General features: G+C 50.3%; 1 protein-coding gene across 2 annotated transcripts in view; it reads right to left on the bottom strand.

Moving 5' to 3' along the window:
- Window positions 1-20333, bottom strand: part of PLXNA4 (plexin A4) — a 457179-nt gene that overhangs the window by 48591 nt on the left and 388255 nt on the right. For both annotated transcript variants that reach the window (XM_055284053.2, XM_055284054.2), the window contains exons 15-21: window positions 15577-15713; window positions 13785-13949; window positions 10385-10478; window positions 9670-9909; window positions 8882-9028; window positions 7969-8203; window positions 2600-2742 (exon numbers count right to left, since the gene is read on the bottom strand). In XM_055284053.2, coding sequence (XP_055140028.1) covers window positions 2600-2742; window positions 7969-8203; window positions 8882-9028; window positions 9670-9909; window positions 10385-10478; window positions 13785-13949; window positions 15577-15713 — 1161 coding nt within the window. The remainder of the gene's footprint in view (window positions 1-2599; window positions 2743-7968; window positions 8204-8881; window positions 9029-9669; window positions 9910-10384; window positions 10479-13784; window positions 13950-15576; window positions 15714-20333) is intronic.

Raw genomic sequence — 20333 nt, forward strand, 5'->3', positions numbered from 1 at the left:
CGGTAAGGAGTGTCCAAAACAGTTCCTCATTGTTGCCTGCCATCCTCCCCAGCCCAAGCAAATGCTACTCTGAAACAAGACTTTCTTTATTCACCAGATGGTTCTCTAATTTAGTTGAAGTCTGTGAGCATAAAACTGGATAGTAAATTTTAATTGTAACCCAATAGGTTAGAGTTTAGGAGCAATGATAGACTGAAATTGGGAGATCGACTGCTCTGTGTTTTAAAGGGTTGGTATGTGACTAGTGCCTGGGAAGCACCTTTCTTGAAGGCCTGGACTTAACCCAGAGAGCCCCACGTGAGGGGGCTGGGTGACCTCCCCTCCAGGACAGCCTGAAGCAAGATGACACCTCCTTCTTCACACTTCCAGAGGTGAGCAGGAACCCCAGTGGCTGAAAGGGCTGGGAAACACTGGTTTGGATTAATCAATGGCTTGTTTCCATACTTAGAACACCAAGGGGGAGAAACTACTCCAGGGGCAAGAAGGGGTTGGAAAAAAGCAAATAAGAAAACAGTGATCCACACACAATCCCTCGATTTTCACATAGAAGGCTAGATCTCACATAGCTCCAGGCTAGTGCGGGCCAGTAAAAGTTCTCAGAAAATCTAACTTAAAAGTTACATCTTTAAAGGAAACCTACTTAGATTTGGAATTGTGAACTCATGAAGAAAGGAGAATAACTTTAAATACTCATCCTCATTGCATTCTTATTTAGATTCCTCTCCATCCCATCCACAGAGTAGTGTGGGAATGTTCAGACATAATTTCCCTTCCTACAACCCCCATTTCCACCTTAATTCAGCCAAACACACAGATATTCATTTATTCAGTCATTTACCACTTCCCACATGCCCACTATGTGCCAGGCACTCTACTCTGCTGGAAGTTAGAACTACAAAGATAAATAAGGTACATGCACAGTCTACACATCCAATCATACACACACATGCACACACAATGGTCTTATCTTCTTGTCCCTCTCATGTCTCACTTTAAACAGGAATTTGCATACTCTCCAGGGCCCTAAGAGAATCCTGGTAATTTGAAGCAAACAAAGGTGAGGCTGGAGAAAAATAAAAGGAAGAGAAAAATGAGTGGGACTGGGGGAAGAGCCAGGAGCAAGACCAAGGAAATGGATAGACAAAAGTATCAGGATACACGTTATGTTTTTATTTATACATGGGCTACATGTACACATGCATGCACACATACATGCACACATACACACATATAGACAGACAGAAAAGGTGGCTTGTTGATGAGGACATAGAGACCGTCACCTCCAACTTATGAAAGTGTCTCTTGGTATCTATCAGCTGAGGAGCCAAAGGGAGCCTCCTTCAGACAGAAAAGCCCATGCCCTCAATATATTAACGCACACAAGCACACGCTTCTTGCAACAAGCAAGTATGGAGAAATGTGTGTGCCACGAATGCCCCTCTGGACTTCTCACGTTTGCTGCAGAGGTGCACAGCCTATATTCCCTTGGAGAGCCCGCTTAGACATTCCCTCAGGTGTCGGTACCTGCAAACCTACACAACTCCCGAGTGATGGGTCTGTTTTTATTTTATGGACAATGTAAATCTTGGAATTAATCTTAGTTTGCATTGTTGCTTTGGCTGTAGATTTTTGATCCATCCACAGCTGTAAGGCAGGTCACTGACATAGCTCTCCAGAAGTCCAGTACAGAGGCCTGTTGTTGGGAGTGAAGACACTGAAGTCTAAATGCCTGAGCTCAAATCTTCCTTTGGCCCCCACCAGCTGTGTGGTGCCAGGCAACCACTGAACTCTGGCCCCTTAGTGTTGTCACCTGTATAATGGGCTTACTTACTTCAGAGGCTTCTTGGGAGGTGAAATGAATGAATGCATGCAAAGGGCTTAAACTGTACTAAGATGTTAGTAACAGTAAACTCATAGTGATTATTCCTCAGGATTATTATTCTGTCCTGGTCTTTTCTCATTTATATTTTTCACTTTTCTCTGGTATTTATCTCTGTAAGCCATTCCAAAGCCCTTTCAGGACAAAGTATAATATGAATAGACACCTAAGCCAGATACCATGCTAGACAGAAAGTGGGATAAAGTGTTCAAAAGATGAGGTCCCTGCTGGTAGAAGAGAGGGTTATGATTTCTCATTCAGACTTCCACCCCATTTCCCAACACGTCGTTTACCTTTTCCAATTAAACACTAAGTGGTAAATCCCTTATATATTGAGTACCAGCTACGTGAGTCAAATGCCCTACTTCGGACCCTTAACCAAAGGTCCCTGAGGTTCCCCAATGTATTTGCCATGTTTCTTGTTTCTGTGCATATGTAGTTTTTTCTGGGGAGAGGGTCATCAACTACTTCCGTTCAATTCTGAAAGGGCTCCATGACCCTCTAAGACCCGAAGCCCTACTCATTTCTTTGCTCCAAGGTTCCCTGGCTTGGCCCCACCTCTTCCAGAGGGATGGGCTGGTGCTGACAAGCTGGGGGACCTTGGGCAAGTTGTGTCCCCTCCCTGGCCTTAGTTTTCTCACCTCTGAAAGAGGGGGCTGGACTTGAAGATTGCCAACACACTCCCCTGCTGTAACGCCAGGATGGAGCACTGCTTCTCACCTCGAGGTCCCGGAGGACAGGGTGGTCTTCAATTCCTGGGAACAGCACCCGCATGGTATAGGTTCTGTAGTCCAGGAACGGAATCCCGGCTCCATCCAGGTCACTGGTCAGCTCATGGATGTCCGTCTGCAGCTCGGCAAAGGCTAGCACGAAGAAAAGCCTGTGAGATGGCTGGATGGGGAGGCCCCAGGAGACACCTCCATCTCAGAATGCTCAGAACCCTTGCCCAAGCCCCTAGGAGACATGAGCAATGGATCACGATGGGCAGGAATAACTGGAGAGGCTATGTTTACATAACTGGGATTGGGATGAATGGCATTGGCATGGGAGAAAGATGTAGTGCAAGAAACCTTGTCTTGGGGCTAAAACCTTTCCAAAGTGTGATGATGGGGGGTGGTGGGTGAGGCTGTCCACAGATCTGTGCTGCTGCTGGGCCAGGAGAGACTCCCCATCTGAAGATGAAGGGCTTTGGTTTGCAAAATATGCTGGGGAGGGGGATGTAGAGGGATGGGTAAGAGAAGGGAGAGGTGCCATGAGGAAGAGTTCATCCCTGATGCTGCGTTTTAGAATAGATTTCCTTATAAGATGTTAAGAACAACTTCTGATAAAGGAAAACAAGTTTAAAGACACAAGTCTGGACCACGCAGCTCATCAGAGCCATCAAACCTCCAAATAGGGCAGAGATGGAGGCTCAGCCACACTAATATAGTCCTTCTGTATAAATAGGCAAGGTATTTCTTTGTCCTTCCTTCCTCAAGGTGATGCTACTTGATGGTGAATTATGACCTGCATGTGGGCACTGCTGTGTGTGGCAGCAGTTCAGGCCTCCAGATGAACAGAGTGGCAAGACCCCCCAGGAAAGTGAGCATGCAGTACAGCCTGAGGCTGTTACATAGCTTCAAAGCTGTCACCATATTCCATTCTGGGAACATCCTCCCCCAGGGCCACCGTCTGCCACAGGGGTACTCAGGGCTAAGGCACCCAGCCCTTCCCTGCTCCTCCTTTCTCTTTGGTGTGTGCACACACACATATGCGTACAAGCATGCACACGGACAACCAGGACGGATTAACACATGCTGGCAAAGAAGAACAGCCAGTGGGCACTGACTACTAAAAAATATTTCTTTCTCTTTACATCATCTCAAAAATAGGGAGAAAATATTTTGTGAACTCAGAAAGGATGAACAAGCCAGTGTGGCTCTAGAGCCTCAGAAAGCAAGCCCAGTGCCCAGTGAGCTGTGACACCACAGAAACGCAATACAGCCGCCCTAGGAACTGTCTACAGGGACCCCAGTCCCGCCCTTGCCCATGAGTTGGGTGGAGCTCCACCTGGCAGAGCAGACTTCAGGCCCTCAAATTTTGGCTTTCTGTGCCAGGAGAATACCAAGACTGCTTGTTTGAGAGAGCCAAGGGGATGCCACCTGGAGAGGCCTCTGCAGCCTCTCCTGCTGCTCCTCTCTCCCTGCACCCCTGCACCTCTACACTGGCCACACAGACACATGGGGTTCGTGATATGTAGGCTGACTTCAACAGTAGAGAACCCAAATGCATCCAAGTGGAGCCTGCGCCAATGTGTGTGCGCATGTGTTTTTGGCATGTGCTGTCACCAAAAGCCCTGGGGAACACTCATGTATGTCCTGAGTGAGGAACACGGGTGTGTATGCTTATAGGAGAGTGTGGGAACATGTGCATGACCATAGGTGTGGGTGCACGGGCACTTATCTGAGTGTGTATGTCAGGGTCAGGGAGTGTCTGTGTGTGAGTGTGACAGTGTGTGAGCATGTCAGGGAGTGTGTATGACAGTGTGTGAGCATGTCAGGGAGTGTGTGTGAGCATGAGTGCATGCATGTGTGTATGTCAGTGAGTGTGTAGGCATGTGCGAGTGTGAACGTCAGTGTGTATGCATGTGTGAATGTGAGTGCATGGATGTGAATGAACGTATGTCAATGAGTGTGTGTGTGAATGTGAGCACCTGCGTGTGTGTCTCAGTGGGTATGTGTGTGTGAGTGCATATGTGTGTGTTGGTGTGTATGCAAGTATGAATGTGAGTGCCTGAGTGTGAGTATATGTCTGTGTGTATGCATGTGTGAGTGCATGCGTCTATGTGTGCATGCATGTGTGAATGTGAGTGCCTGAGTATGTGGGCATGTCAGTGTGTGCATGCCTGTGAGTTGAGTGCATGTGTGTGTGCATGCATGTGTGCATGTGAGTGCATGAGTGTGTGTGTATGCATGTGCGAGTGTGAGTGTGCATGTCAGTGAGTGTGTGTGTACGAATGTGAGTACATAAGCGTGTGAGCACATGAGTGTATGTCAGTGAGTGTATGTGAAAGCATGAGTGAGCATGTCACTGTGTGTGGGCATGTATGTGTGAGTGCACGAGTGAGTGTATGTGAGTGTGCATGCATGTGTGCATGTGAGTGTATGTGTGAGTCCATAAGTGTATGTCAGCGAGTGTGTGTGGGCCTGTGTGGGAGTGTTTGTAAATACACGGGTATGTTTATATATCAGAAGCTCAGGCCCATGAAGGGCCCAGCTGGGTGTCTTCTGAGTTTGTGTAGAGGACGTCCTGGCTGGCTGTGAAGTCTTCGAGGAGACCCCTTGGCTTGGGCCAGTGCAGCCCTGTAAACGTTCAGCGGCTGGCTCTGGGCACTCTGCAAAGTGCCTCTGTGGCTAGTCTGACAAGTCCTTTGCTGTAAGACCCCTTCTTCCTACGTGCACAGCATAGCTCGCCCCTAAAGTCTGAAGCCAAGGTTTCCTCCTGGGGCCTCAGCTGACAACCCTGGGTGGGAGCTCCCCTCGGCTGCCCCCTCCCAGTTGGGGTGCTCGGCCCACAGGGAGCAGAAGGAGGGAGTTGGCTTTTTATCAGTCTGCAGCTTTCCTTTAAGTCACCAAGCGCCTCCAACATTCAAAGCTGCGTGCCTGCCACACATAAAAGAGATTCTAATCACTACACCTAATTAAAGGAAGGAGTACATTGCGGAGAAAAAAATTAAGCAGCGTAAATATAATAAAAGGCAGTAATTAACAGTCCCACAAGGCGGATGCTGTGTTGACAGCTGAAGGATGTAGAGAGGGGATGGAATGGATCCACTTCCCCATCAAAAAGAGCCGTGGCTGCCCTGGTGGGAATGGGTGTGAAGTGAGAGCCCTAGGTATGGCGCCGGATTTACTCCATGTATAAATCTACAGCAAAGAACCAGCTCAGATCCTCCCAGGGTGAGTCACAAAATGATATCCTGGGGGTTACAAGAGTCTGACTCCTAAATTTCCTTCTTGGATTTAGTGCAGCTGATTTCACTTTATGGTGGTGTTTGTAATTTTTTTTAGTACAAGCTGTGAAACACCCTTCCTTCTAAATCACAGATCAGCCCTACAGCCTTACCTTCCTGCTAGAGGAAGAAAGCTGGAGACTGCTGAAATGCGTCATGTTAAGACACCCCCAGATCTCCCCTCAAGTAGAGTGCAAAACCCACTCAACCAGGATTCCAGGTCTGGAGGCTGCTCTAGCAGGGTGGAGAATGATCCTAATCTGACACCTTCAAGGGGAAGGCAACGAGACCTTGGCCTCTCTGGTGTTGCCAGGGTGGGGCCTGCTTGGATATGGGTGTGGCCTGGGACACAGGCATAAGGACTATACAGTGAGAGGCTTTGCAGGTATTGCAGGTGGGATGCACAGCCTCCAGCACGGCCCACAGCCGCCTGGCCTGCCTGCCTGTAAATTAAACACACACACACACACACACACACACACACACAGCCTCCAGCACGGCCCACAGCCGCCTGGCCTGCCTGCTTGTAAATTAAACACATACACACACACACACACACACACACACACACAGCCTCCAGCACGGCCCACAGCCGCCTGGCCTGCCTGCTTGTAAATTAAACACATACGCACACACACACACACACACACACACACAGCCTCCAGCACGGCCCACAGCTGCCTGGCCTGCCTGCTTGTAAATTAAACACATACACACACACACACACACACACACACACACACACACACACACACAGCCTCCAGCACGGCCCACAGCTGCCTGGCCTGCCTGCTTGTAAATTAAACACATACACACACATACACACACACACACACACACAGCCTCCAGCACGGCCCACAGCTGCCTGGCCTGCCTGCTTGTAAATTAAACACATACACACACACACACACACACACACACACACACACACACACACACAGCCTCCAGCACGGCCCACAGCTGCCTGGCCTGCCTGCTTGTAAATTAAACACATACACACACACACACACACACACACACACACACAGCCTCCAGCACGGCCCACAGCTGCCTGGCCTGCCTGCTTGTAAATTAAACACATACACACACACACACACACACACACACACACACACACAGCCTCCAGCACTGCCCACAGCTGCCTGGCCTGCTTGTAAATTAAACACATACACATACACACACACACACACACACAGCCTCCAGCACTGCCCACAGCTGCCTGGCCTGCCTGCTTGTAAATTAAACACATACGCACATACACACACACACACACACACACACACACACAGCCTCCAGCATTGCCCACAGCTGCCTGGCCTGCCTGCTTGTAAATTAAACACATACGCACATACACCGACACACACACACACACACACACACACAGCCTCCAGCACTGCCCACAGCTGCCTGGCCTGCTTGCTTGTAAATTAAACACATACACATACACACACCCACACACACACACACACACACACACACAGCCTCCAGCACTGCCCACAGCTGCCTGGCCTGCTTGCTTATAAATTAAACACATACGCACATACACACACACACACACACAGCCTCCAGCACTGCCCACAGCTGCCTGGCCTGCTTGCTTGTAAATGAAACACATACGCACATACACACACCCACACACACACACACACACAGCCTCCAGCACTGCCCACAGCTGCCTGGCCTGCTTGCCTGTAAATGAAACACATACACACACACACACGCACGTGCACACACACAACACACACACAGCCTCCAGCACTGCTCACAGTTGCCTGGCCTGCTTGAAAATGAAACACATACATATACACACACACGCATGCGTGCGCACACACACTCACAGCCTCCAGCACTGCCCACTGCTGCCTAGCCTGCTTGCTTTATATGAAACATATATACATACACACAGATGTGCACACACACACATGCACACACACACATTCACACAGACACACACACCACCGGCCTCCAGCTCTGCCCACTGCTGCCCAGCCTGCTTGTTTGTATATGAAATATACACATACACATACACAGATGCGCACGCACACACATATGCACACACGCACACATACACGGCCTCCAGCACGGGGCCACTCAGTACCTTCCTTGCACTCCAGGGCCACGCGGGACTCCAGGTTGTCCATCTGCATCTGCAGCCGCTTCAGCGTGAGGTCACTTTCGCGGGACTTGCGTTTATAGGCAATGAGCACGGCCACGATGAAAATGATGAGGAGGCCGCCAGCCACCGCGATGCTGACGATGGCGGGCAGGCTGAGCGGGCTGTCCGGGGCGATGTACACCATCCCTGGGGAGTATTCCATGCCACCGACACGGGCCTGGGGACACACCGGGCAAGAGGGAGCTGGGTGTGGGGACACAGCAGCTTTGGCAACAGTCCCAAGTTACCCATGAACTAGTGACCAGGGCAGGATGAGGGAAAGGAGACCAATCACTAGTGTCAAAATAGACAAGAGGGCATGGGGCGCTGGGAGCGGGGACAGGCACAGCTTAACAGAGCTCACCCCCAACTGGAAAAACCTCACCTCCTCTTATTCAGGAGTGAGTTTTGTCATCTTCGTAAGAAAACAGCACACAACTGGGACCTAAACACAGTCTGCCACCAATGACTGGCTCCCCTAAGATTTATGCCCATTCTAAGGGTGGACAACTGAAGCACAGAACATGATATTAAGATATTATGGACTTCCCTGGGCCAGCAACAGCCTTCTCCTTGAAGGCTTTGTTTGTTGCAGGTGATTTAGCAACTGTTTAATGCTGTTTTGCATTTTCCTTACTGTTGCACCAGCCAGCGTGGAAAGAATGACAATACAGAAGAGAGAAGCTCAAAAGTGGACATGAAGAAAGAACTTGGGGTGTGGGGTAGCTAGAGGAAAAGTTCTTTGTGGGACGGAATCCCCTCTTAGAAAGCCCTGGTGGCCTGAGATGGAGCTGGGCCGCTCACATCCACATCCCTACTGCCCGCTCCATCTAGGATGGGGTTCTGCCAGCCTCACCATCACTTTGTGCCTGCCGATGAGGTTGGGGGACTCGCAGAGCAGCTGGACATCCGACACGGTCACGGTGCACGGCTTCTCCCCAACCAGCACAGTGTAGTTCAGCTTCACGTTGCCCCCAGCCACAGGCGGGATCAGGTTCTTGCCCTGTACAGATGGGAAAGCCCCAGTTCCCACCCCAGAGTGAGGACCACAGCTACCAGCTGGCTCTCACGTCCTCCCACCTGGAGGTCCCATCCTGCTGGTGAGCTGGTGAAGAAGCCAACTTTGGTAATAAGTGCAAAAAATATTCATGGCACGACTACCACCATTGCCTCTTCCTCCCAGTGGGTAGTCAGTTATCAAAGTACTCCTTTCAGCTCATCCCAAATGCAGCCTCAGAATCCTTCTCAATGCAGAGTTGGAGTCAGTCACTACCAATTGATTCAAATTGTCATAAGCTTTAATTAACCTGTAACCCATTTTCCAAAGGAAGCCCTATGCTGTGGTTCACACAAGGCTGTCTCAGAGGAAGCAGTGAGCCTGACCTGCCAGTACTTGGACTTTCAGAACAATAAAAATTTGAGAGTCAAATAGCCAAGGTGGATCTGCCTTCCCTGGGTAGGACCGGCCCCTAAAGAGAGTTTTCTTCCCAGTACAGACTCAGAACATTTATCACACTCTGGGCTACACTGCAACCTCTGCAAGAGAGGCCGGTTGAGAAATGTGGCAGCAGTCTGTGACTTGAACACCCCCTTCCATGCAGCAGCCCCTCCTTTCCCCCCCGCCTCCCACCACCCTCACTCCACCTTTAGGATGATGGGTGTGCCAGGCTTGAGCTCCAGGATTCCTGAGGGACCAAAGGCCTCAAACACCGGGTTGGGATAGTAGGTGAAGTTGGTCTTGTTGAGGATGAGCAGGGACTGGACATTGTCCAGGATGAAGCCAAACTCCTCGGGCCTCTCGGTCAGGTCTGACTGGTGGTCAGGACCCAGAGCGAGGGCGGGCGCCTGGCAAGTCATCTCAGTAGCATTCAGAACCTCACAGATCTGTGGGAGGAGCCACAGGGTGGAGTCTATGCAGTATCTCCACATACCCACAGCCCCAGTGCACGTACTGGGCCTCCCTGGATGTCATCAGGATAGCAAGGGGTTGACAAGAGGATTAGAGATGAGTCAGGGCCACACAATTGGGCACTCAAGGAATAGGCTCTATAGCTTGCACCCAGCTCCAGTTTTGCCCGTAGTGGGTGTGGCAATGGCTAGGGTTGGAAGAATGCAAGAGTAAATGTATAAAACCCTGGGAATCCCAAAAGTAATTGCTCCTCCATGTCTATATCCCAAGAAGTAAAAATGCCCTTACATCTTCTCCCCTATTCCACTATCCTAGTATTCAAGGGTGTCAGGCTGGGGTTGTCAGTGTATGGGCAGGGAGTCACCTCAGTACTTGGGAAGACCCACACCCTTTGCGGAAGCAACATGTTGCGTGGGCAGCCTCCATGAACTCCATCAGCCCTGCACTCACATTGATGTGCTCCTTCCCTCCATGCTTGGCACGGATCTGGGGGTTCTGTATGAGGTCCAGGTGGGTCCCCCATACGGCGATGGGTGTGTTTCCACTGAGCAGGAAGAAAGAAGGAGGCATGTAAATCATGAGTTCAGGAAGAGCAGTGGCACTCTACAATGACTGAGCTATGACAATAAGGACAGTGATAACTAGGCAGCAGGGTAATGTTCATGGGGACAAAGATGACAAGCTGACTGCATAGTAATGAGGACGAGCATCTCGGCAGCCAAGGGGAGGGCAGTAATGACCAGATGTCCGTGGCCATCCTTTGCTGAGTTTGTTCGGAGTATGGACCCCTGTGGAGGCCCAGTCAACAGCACAGCCCCCTCGGCTCTCCAAGCCCTCTTGATTTGTCCCAGCTGCTTCTCTGCAACCCCTTGATGTCTCTTCCTCCATCCTTCCCCTGGTCCTCGCCAATCTTGGGACTTTTTAAACATTAGCTTTGGCCTCATGAAAGTCTCGCTCCAGATTGTCCCCACCACATCCTCCAGGGGCTGAGCACAGTCTGCTCCCCCAGGGCAATCATTCCACAAGTTTCCATCTCGGAGGCTTTGATCAGGCTGAGATCTGGGAAAGGCAGAGGGTCCATGAATGCAAATGTGAATGCAAGTGCGAAATGCTCTGGGACTCGCGTCTCCTGTACCCTGGGGTGGCACAGGACCACTGACAGGGAGGGCACAGGACCGCTGACAGGGAGGGCACAGGACCGCTGACAGGGAGGGCACAGGACTGCTGACAGGGAGGGCCTAGGAGCTTCATCTTGTGTAGCCTTTCAAAAGAGAGCTGGACCCAGTGCCCATCCTTAGGGCAGCTGAGAAGTGGGCATAAAGGAGTGGGCAGTACTGTAATGGACTGTGTCCTCCAGGGGGGCTACTCAAAGAAAAATGAGAAATAGCCTGATCCCCAGTCAAAGGAGCATCTTCGAGAAGAATCCTGCTATCTAAAACAGGCTTTAGCAAGTTAATTAGCTATAAGTTGATGAGTAAAGAATCCTTGACACACACACCCACATTCATTTCCACCCATCTATCCATCTGCCTGTCTTTATATTGCCAGTTGCTTCCCCCTCTCTCCTTGCTCACATGCGCACACACACACACATGTGCGTGCACACACAGAGGAAGATTCCTGTGAAACTTGGAGAGGCTCTTGCACATGTGACAGTGCTGGAGATGACCTTCTGGTGTCTAGCCATCTTCCCAGTCCTCTCAATCACCAATTTAACACACATTTATCAAATGCCCACCATCACTGTTCACAAGTAACCCAGGCGGCTTATAAGAGCAGAGCCTCACCCCATCCTCAGACTTTATTAACTTAAATAAAAGCCCTGGAGCTGGCTGGCAGACCCAGAACATGTCTGTCTCCAACCTCCCTCCTAGTGGGAGCATGATGTAGGAACGGCAGCTGAATGCCAGTTAGGGTGACACCTCTATTTCTATGAGGATGACACAAAGAACTGAAGTATACCAGGCTGTGAATTTTGCACAGAGTTGCAAAGTTTGTTGACTAAGTCACAAAGGGCTGCATCAACTTCCTGGGGCCAAATGCTGGCATGGCTTTCTACAGACGATTTTCCCCTCTCTGTGCCTTCCGGTCTTCATCGGTCTTAAGGTCATGGCTAAAGCTCAGAAGGTTTGGGCCTTATAGAGTGATTGCTGAGGACAGCCAAATCTCATCTCAGCAGGCAAAGGCTGTCTTTCTTTTGGGTCTAAGGCAGGGGGTGGCAAACTCTTTCTGTAAAGGGCCAGATAGTAAATATTGTAGGCTTTACAGGCCATATGGTCCCTGTCGCAGTTACTCAACTCTGCTGTTATAGTGAGAAAGCAGCTATAGACAATACATGTACGAGTGAGCATGGCTGTGTGCCAATAAAACTTTATTTACAAAAGCAGGTGGCTAGCCAGATTCAGCCCCCGGACTGGAGTATGCCGATCCCTGGATTAAAAAAAGATTGTTCCCTGGACTGGACACATCCCTGCTCTCTGCCTCAGCCCAGGGAGACTACTTCTGCATGTACTTCCTGCTCACTCCCCCAGCCCCACACCCCTGAGAACTGAAGCCAACAGTGAGAAGACTGGTCCCAGCAGGGGGCGGGGGGAGGGGGCCGAGCGAGGCACTGCCCTGTGCATGTGCATCTCACTTCAGTCTCTCAGCTGCCTATGAGAGTGGACAGATGAGGGACTCTGGCCCCAGGGAGGTGAGATAACTGTTAAGGTAACTGGGCTGGTAAGCAGTGGAGCTGGGCTGAGACCCTTCCCATGCTGCCCCTGTTACAGTGATTTCCCAATGACATCTATGAGCTTTGCTGTGGGGTGCCCTCTGTGCTGGAGGCCGTGTCCCCATGCTGCAGTGACTGCTGGGGGTGCCAGGCTACTCTTCTCACTTCTGGTAGACATATGTGCTAATCCTGGTCCCACCTTCAGGCTGAGGGCTGCGGAAGAAGAGTTAGATCAGGCCTGACTACTCCTTGTAGTCAGCTTCCTTGGGGGAAGAAAAAAGCTCTGCAGCATCTTCTCATTCCCATGTGCTATCCAGGGCCTGGAAAGGCAGACTCATGCCGTGTGCCTACCCCTTCTCCCCTGATGGGAGACATACAACTCCAGGGACTCTAGAGATCCTGGGATTTCAAAATCCCTGGGTGAATCGCTGAATAGGCAGAGGCCCAGGAAGAATACCAATTTGCCCAAGGTAAATGAAGGTCCTCAAGTCCCTGCCCTAGGGCCTTTCTATACCAACATCCAATGTCTGGTCCCCTCCCTCTGAGACAGATGTTCAGTGCATCTGGCTGGGCACCGGGAAAGAGCAGGGAACAAGACCTAAACTCTACCCTTGAGGAGTTTACAGCAGAGGGGAGGAGAAATGTAAGCAGGCAGCCAGGAGCAGAGAGGATAGGTATCCGGACGGGGCCTCCGGGCTCAGGACACAACTTCCCCCAAGGAAGCTGACTACAAGGAGTAGTCAGGCCTGATCTAACTCTTCTTCCACACCTCTCAGCCTGAAGGTGGGACCAGGATTAGCACATGTGTCTACCAGAAGTGAGAAGAGTAGCCTGGCACCCTCAGCAGTCACTGCAGCATGGGGACGTGGCCTCCAGCACAGTGCCTGTCCTAGAACTGGGGAAAGTAGGCTCTTGTTGTTATGACCTTGGCCTCCAGGCTGGGTTTGGCACAGAGGTGCTCTCAGTGGAAGGAGGGAGTCACAGTAGGAAGGTCTGATTTGTGGGTGTGTGGAACCGATTCCAGCTCATCAGTCCCCCAAGCAGGACTGGGCCCCCAGAAATCTCCTTGGCTTTCAAGAGTCAGGGAAGGGAAACAGAGGTGCAGAAGCATTAAGGTCCACTTGGGCCAGCTCCTACCTGACGATGCTCCATTCTGGCTCAATCCGCACGATGGTGGGGTCTTCCACGTACTGAAAGACCAGGTCCTGGTGGATTTTGGCCCTGTCCACCTGTACCGACACCTTCATCTCTAGCACCTCATCTGAGGACGTGGTGTTGCAGACAATGTAGGATGGAGATCGCCTGGAGGGCAGGAAGACAGAGCACTGGGCGCCTGGTGTTGAGGAGGACAGAGGTCCTGAGTCAGGGCCCTCCCACACTGCTCCCTGCATGTCAGGGTGCTCAGAGGCCATGGGTGGGTGCTCTCAGATAGAAAGCTGGAGAGCTAGTGACAAAGACTCTCCTTGGCCAAACTTTAGACAGGTTCCTCTGAGCCTTCTTTTCAAACAGGCCTCATCCCTGGGTCTGTCTTTGGCCTGTCTAGCCTCGTTTTTTAGCAAGAATCTGGCTAAGTCTATTTGGGGAGACTCCTCCCATACTTGATACCTGATCACCCTGGCCTGCCTTCGCAGGAATCATGTTCAGTTGGTTTAGCAGGAGTCCGCCTATCTTGATGTCTCCTCTTAGTGATTTTTCATTCACTGAGCCCCATATTCTGCTCATTGGCTATAAATCACCTGCTGTCTTTGTAGTATTTGGAGTTGAGCCCCATCTGTTTCCCCTGATGCAGTAGTCTTGACATCAATTGCAATTGTCCTGAGTCTTCCTTGCTATTTTAACAAGTGTCAGAATAATTGTTTCTTTAACACTACTGATGCCAGGCCTGGCCAGGTCTGACTTGGGAATTGTCACAGCCCTCAGCGTAGCTCTCTCAGGGAAAAATCCTCTCTCTAGAGAATCTCAGGCCATCCAGGGAAGGGAGGGCTAACAGGTCTCCAGACTGAGCCCAAATCCTCTCCCAAAGAGCATGTCCACTTTGTTAGGCAGGAGGAGTATTTCCAAGCCATAAGGTGATTCAAACCACCTTTGCAAAAATTATGGCAGTGAGGAAAGTCTGACATAGAAAAATTATCACAGTGCAAGTCTGACCTAACAGACCCTATCTTGCTTTTAACCTCCAAGCTACCCTTGTTCATTCCTGGGCACAGACCGAGCTAACTATAGGAGGAATTTAGTTTATAGGTTAACTTTGTAACAAAGATGATAACAGCCTTTTCCTGAAACAAACCCCCTCTTTGCCTGGGACCAGAGAGCCCACCTTTGAAAAACTAACAAATTAGCCACAAGATCAGAAATTATGACTCAGGAGGCACATAAGCAACAAGAGGCCACGAGATTCCAAATGTTCCCAATTGCTCCTATGGATAACATCACTATTGTAAAACCTAAGATCACTGTTTGAGATACTTTTCAGATCCTGAATTCTGATTGACCAGCTGGTACCACCCAGACCAGTAACGTGGCTCAACTAGTTCTGCGATCCCACCGAGGAACTGAAGACAGCAAGAAAAACCTATTTCAACTTTATACAATTTCACCTGCAACCCAACCAATCAGCATTCCCCACTCCCTAACCCCCCGCCTGCCAAATTATCCTTAAAAATACCCTAGTATCCAAATTTTCAGGGAGACTGATTTGAATCATACAACTCCGGTCTCTCTTTTACCCAGCTCTGTATTTATTAAATTCTTTCTCTATTGCAATAATGCTGTCTCAGGAAATTGGCTCTATCTGTGCAGCTGGCAAGAAGAACCTGTCAGGTGGTTACACCTTCCCAACTCCCTGCAATAAAAACAAAGCTACCCTGAAGTGATTTACCTGTCTAACCTTTCCCCCTCTGGTACTGCAGAAAGGGGCCCTCTGAGTTACCTGTGGAAGAGACAGGGCTGCTTTCCAAACATCACCACCACGTTGCTTCCGGCATTCAGGTTGGTGCCTGTGATGGTCACTTGGGTCCCCCCGGACATGGGCCCCCGGCTGGGCTTCAGATCTGAGAGAGTCAGTGTCTGTGTAGAAAGGATGTAGCCTGAGACACAACCAGGAAGGGGTGGCGGAGGCTTCTGGGCAGGTGTGAGGCAGCACCCCACTCCCCTAAGCTGCCTTCTGTAATCTTTGGTAATAGCCGTCTCCCAGAGAACCAGGTCAGTTTTCTTAGGCTTGTGTGGACAGGCAATGTTCCAGACCCTGAGAGTTTGCATGCCTACCTTAGTAAGAGTAATACTAATAGCTGCCATGTACTTATTTTTTAAGTGTCAGATTGTATGTCTTCATAATTATACATGTATGTGTATATATCCCTATATACACATACATATATATAATTTAATCACCAATTAATTCTTTAAAGTAGGCATTATTATTTTACAGAAGAGATTCAGAGATGTTAAGCTAGTTTTCCAAGGTGACACAGCTAAAAAAATGGCATAACTGAGATCTTACCCCAGAGCTCCAGTTCTCAACCCCTCTCCAACCTACAGCTCTGTTCTTGGGTGGTAAAGTGTCTTTCCCACAGGTCTCTACAAAGAGCTGCCCAAAGCACACAGTGGCAGAGCACTGGGAAGTGAGAGCCCCAGGGAAACTCAGAGAGAGAAGCAGAAAAGAGTCAGTTGCTTTCAAGGGCTGCCCCCAGCCCTCTGCCAGAATGGGACCAGTGAGGAGTCCGGGTTGGGGGCAGAGCAGAAAAAAGCTCTTGACAGCTGGGGATTTGGAGTTGCAGTTTGTTCTTTCATTAGCATTTTAATGGAAAAACTTTCCTCAGTCCCAGGTGAGAAGCCTGTATCTGCATTTAAATGAAGATTTCTCTCTCCCTTCCCCAGCTACCTCCTCCTAAAACAATTCAGCACCAAAAGTCGAACCCTCTCAGGTCCTCAGAGGAGGCTGACAACCTCCCCTTGGAGATGCTTTGATAGGGAAGCCCCAGAGCTTCCCTATTACCTGGCACATGCGCCTCCAGGTCCAGGATCAGGGCACATGGGTGAGGAGACACACAGACCACAGCTCCTGACCTGCCTCACCAGGTCTCAGCGCCCTGTCTCTGGATCCCAGGTCTAGCATCCCTGTAACATGGGCCAAGTCAAGGAATAGCTTGTCATTTTGGTTCAACGGGAGACCAAGAAGAGGGTGGGGTGAGGCTGTGGAAAGAGCCCTCCTTTCTCAGCTCTGCCTGGATCTCGCTGTGTGACCCTGGACAAGACATTTCACCTCTCTCGTCAACAAAATCAGGGGGCTGAGCCAAAAAGTGGTGATCTTCAAGGTTCCTGGCCGTTCTCTTGTTCTGTAACTTGCAGTACCTCTTCAAATGGTATTTGTGCCCCATCTTAAAGGAACTCCACCAACCTTCCCAGAGAGGAAAGGAAAGGAAAGGAAAGGAAAGGAAAGGAAAGGAAAGGAAAGGAAAGGAAAGGAAAGGAAAGGAGAGAGAGAGAGACAGACAGAGAGAGAGAGAGAGAGAGAAGACTGTACACATAGGCTTCGATGCAGGGATGGTCCTAGAGAGACAGAGTTGAACTCAGGGAAGTTAAAATAGATGGGGGTTGGTGCTCCCTGGCAGCCTGTGGGTGAGGGTTCTTAGAAGGGGTAGAAGTGAGTAATCCCTGCAGGTGTTGCTGGGGCACTATCAAGGGGCTCACTGGTGGGGAGAGGATGTTATGGATACATGTTTTAGAGTTGTGAGAAGCTGTTAATTATTCAAGCCATGCTTCATAAATATTTCACGGTGAGTTTGCATGGGAAATCAAATTCTGCATTACTTGCCACCTCTTCACTTGGCTCCATGAATGGAGGTAGAGGGAAGGGGGAAAGCATTTCCTGCATGGAGACCTTTAGGAACAGCTAGTGACAGCCCAGGGTGCTAATCTGGGGCCTCTTGGCCTTGGCGTTTGGTTTTTGGTGAATAAACCCACACATTGGAGTCTGGCCTGATTGTGGGAGAGGTCAAATCTTCCCTCTAGCCTTGGTACTAAAAGGGTCTCCAAGTCCTGGGGAAAGAGCTTCCTGGCTGTGTCAGAACTCCAGGGGAGCTAGGGGCTTCTGTGTGGGGCCCGAAGAGTGCACCTGCAAGCTGCCTGGTAGATGAGAAGGCCATGAGGGCTCGGAGATGCTGGAAAGTGTGATAGATGGGGGTTCTGTCCCTTCTCAACCCCCTGCGGAGACTCATGGGGACCTCTGTCCCTCATTCCCACCTGGAATCCCTAGAAACTGTGTGCGAGGGATGGGAGTGGGCCTCAGTGACGCAACCCTTAAATGCAAGGGGCCAGAGAAAGAGACCGGGGTCCCTAGCACTACCTCCTTCCTAAAAGTCTTCCCAAGTGAACATGTGGCACTGGAGCCATTCCTCAAAGATGTCCCTTAAGTAGAAAAATGACACAAATCTTTGAGCTTCAGGGACCCACTAGACCAATGCATATTTGCCTGTGGCAACCTCTGTCATCTGTCCTGACCTGCCTCTGCTTCAGTCTCTCCTCCTCACCACCCACCCTCTTCCTTCTCCCTCCTGTTCCCATCTTTTGGTGCACTAGACCTTATGCTGGGAACAGCCTCCCACCACTTCAGATCCACATGGAAAATTATATTCTATTTGTATTATACAAATCCCATCTTTCCCTCCAGCTTCTTCTAGGAAGTCTCCCTTAATACCCTAAATTCAATCACACCCCTCTCCAGGGTAGGAACAATCACACAGCCAAGACTGGACCCTTCCTGAGGGCAGATGAGACTTTCCAATGTGTAGCACACAGGCTCATTATAAGAATAAAAGCAGAGAGCTGAGTGCATTGGTACATGGGAGCTACTCAGGAAACATCCTTTCTCCTAGGTCAGGGGGCCTCAGCCCAGCTTGCATCTCAGAATTACCCAGGGTCTGTAGCAATGGATTTAATTAGTCTTGGCAGGAGGCAGGGACAGGTCCAGAGCATTTTGTTTAATGCTCACCCCGCCCCAGGAGACTCTCTTGTGTCTGGAGGTTTAGCACTGCCTATGCACTGTGGGGCTCCCAAAGAAAGGAAAGTCCTGGGCTTCAGCTGATCTTTGATGGAGCCTCAGGGATGGGGGCCTGGCTGCAACTGCAGAGCAGAGGCAGAGAGGCTTAAAGGAAGCATCAGCTTAATGAGGCGGAGGTGACTGTAGCCCTGTCCACTGTGTCCTCCAGGGTCCCTGCCAAGGACCACAGGATGGAAAACTGCTCTGGGCAAGTGGCTGGCCAAGGCAAGTGGCTCCCAAGACTGACTGGTTTGACAAGAGGAGTAGGGCACAAAGAGGACCCACTGAGTTGTGTGATGCAGTCAGATGTCTGGAGTCCCAGTAAGTGGCGTGGGATGCAGGGCCTGTCAGTATCCACGGCTCAGGCCTGTGCATTTGCAGACCGAGGACTGGGTCCCGAGCACAGCTTTGATGAATAAGGAGGATATGGCTCGTGCAACCAAGAGAAGGAGATAGAGAGGATAAGGTGGCAGACAATGCAAAGGCTGGCAAAATAGGATTGAATGGGGAAGCAGACAGAGGAGCCTGGACAATGTCTTACAGGGAGGGGAAGCCTTGGCTCTTCTTGAGGTGGCAGCTGACATGATGGTAGATGGATTGCAACAGGTTCAGAGAGAAAAGCAAGGGAAGGATTTAAGGAGGCCGTTGTGATGGCAAAGAGAATTGGAAAAGGAAGACTCCAGGACATGGTGATGGACTGATGTCAGGAATGAAGGGACGCTGAGCCACAGCCCAGCAGGATTGTAGGCCTAGGGGATGGACCACTGATGGGAATGGGCAAGAGAGGAGGATGCACTGTTTATGGGAGCTGACAGCCTGAGTGGGCCAAGTGGAGATGACGGCAGGACAGCCAGGTGCTGGTGGCCTTGATTGAGCCACAGGAGTGAGGGTCCTGACTGGGGATGCAGGGCAGAGGCAGCTAAGGTTCAAAAGAAGCATCAGCTTAGTAAGTTGGAGGTGGCTCTAGCCCTGTCCACTTTATCATTTAGGATCGCTGCCAAGAACCTCAGGATGGAAAGCTGCTCTGGGCAGTGGCTGGCCAAGGAAGTCCAGTGCCTGCGTTGGCCATGCAGCAGTTTCCTCCCATTTTACTTTGGCTGCCAGGAAATTTCAAAGCCAGATTTCTTGCCCAATTTTAGCAAATAACCTGGCGAATGTCATCCCTCCTCTCTCTCTCTCTCTCTCTCTGTCTGTCTCTATGTCTATATCATATACTATATATACACACACACACACACACATATATATATGCAGGCTTTATATACAAATATATATACATTTCTCATTAGTTGTCTTAATGTCTATTGGGTTCACCTTGGAAATTCCCTCATATGCTTTCAGGAGAAGGTGGCGGGTACAAATCCTAAACAAATAAGGAAAACGACTCGTCCATGAACCCCATTATATGTGCGTGTTCTTCTCATTTTATGAATTCCCATGTGCATTCAGTGACAGCCAACTGCATCCAGAAGGGGTTTGGCCCTCAGAGAGCAGAGGTGGAGCAGATGCAGGCCCAGTCATGGTGCGGCACGACACTCAACGTTTCTCTAAGGTTTGGCCCTGACTATGTTCAAGTCTGTGTCAAGTACTTGAGCTCAGTTGCTTTCACCTCCCCTTCTAGACTGTAGGCCTCCTGAGGGAGGTGCTGT

The sequence above is a fragment of the Symphalangus syndactylus genome, chromosome 6 (assembly GCF_028878055.3).
Source record: "Symphalangus syndactylus isolate Jambi chromosome 6, NHGRI_mSymSyn1-v2.1_pri, whole genome shotgun sequence".
Taxonomy (NCBI): Eukaryota; Metazoa; Chordata; class Mammalia; order Primates; family Hylobatidae; genus Symphalangus; species Symphalangus syndactylus.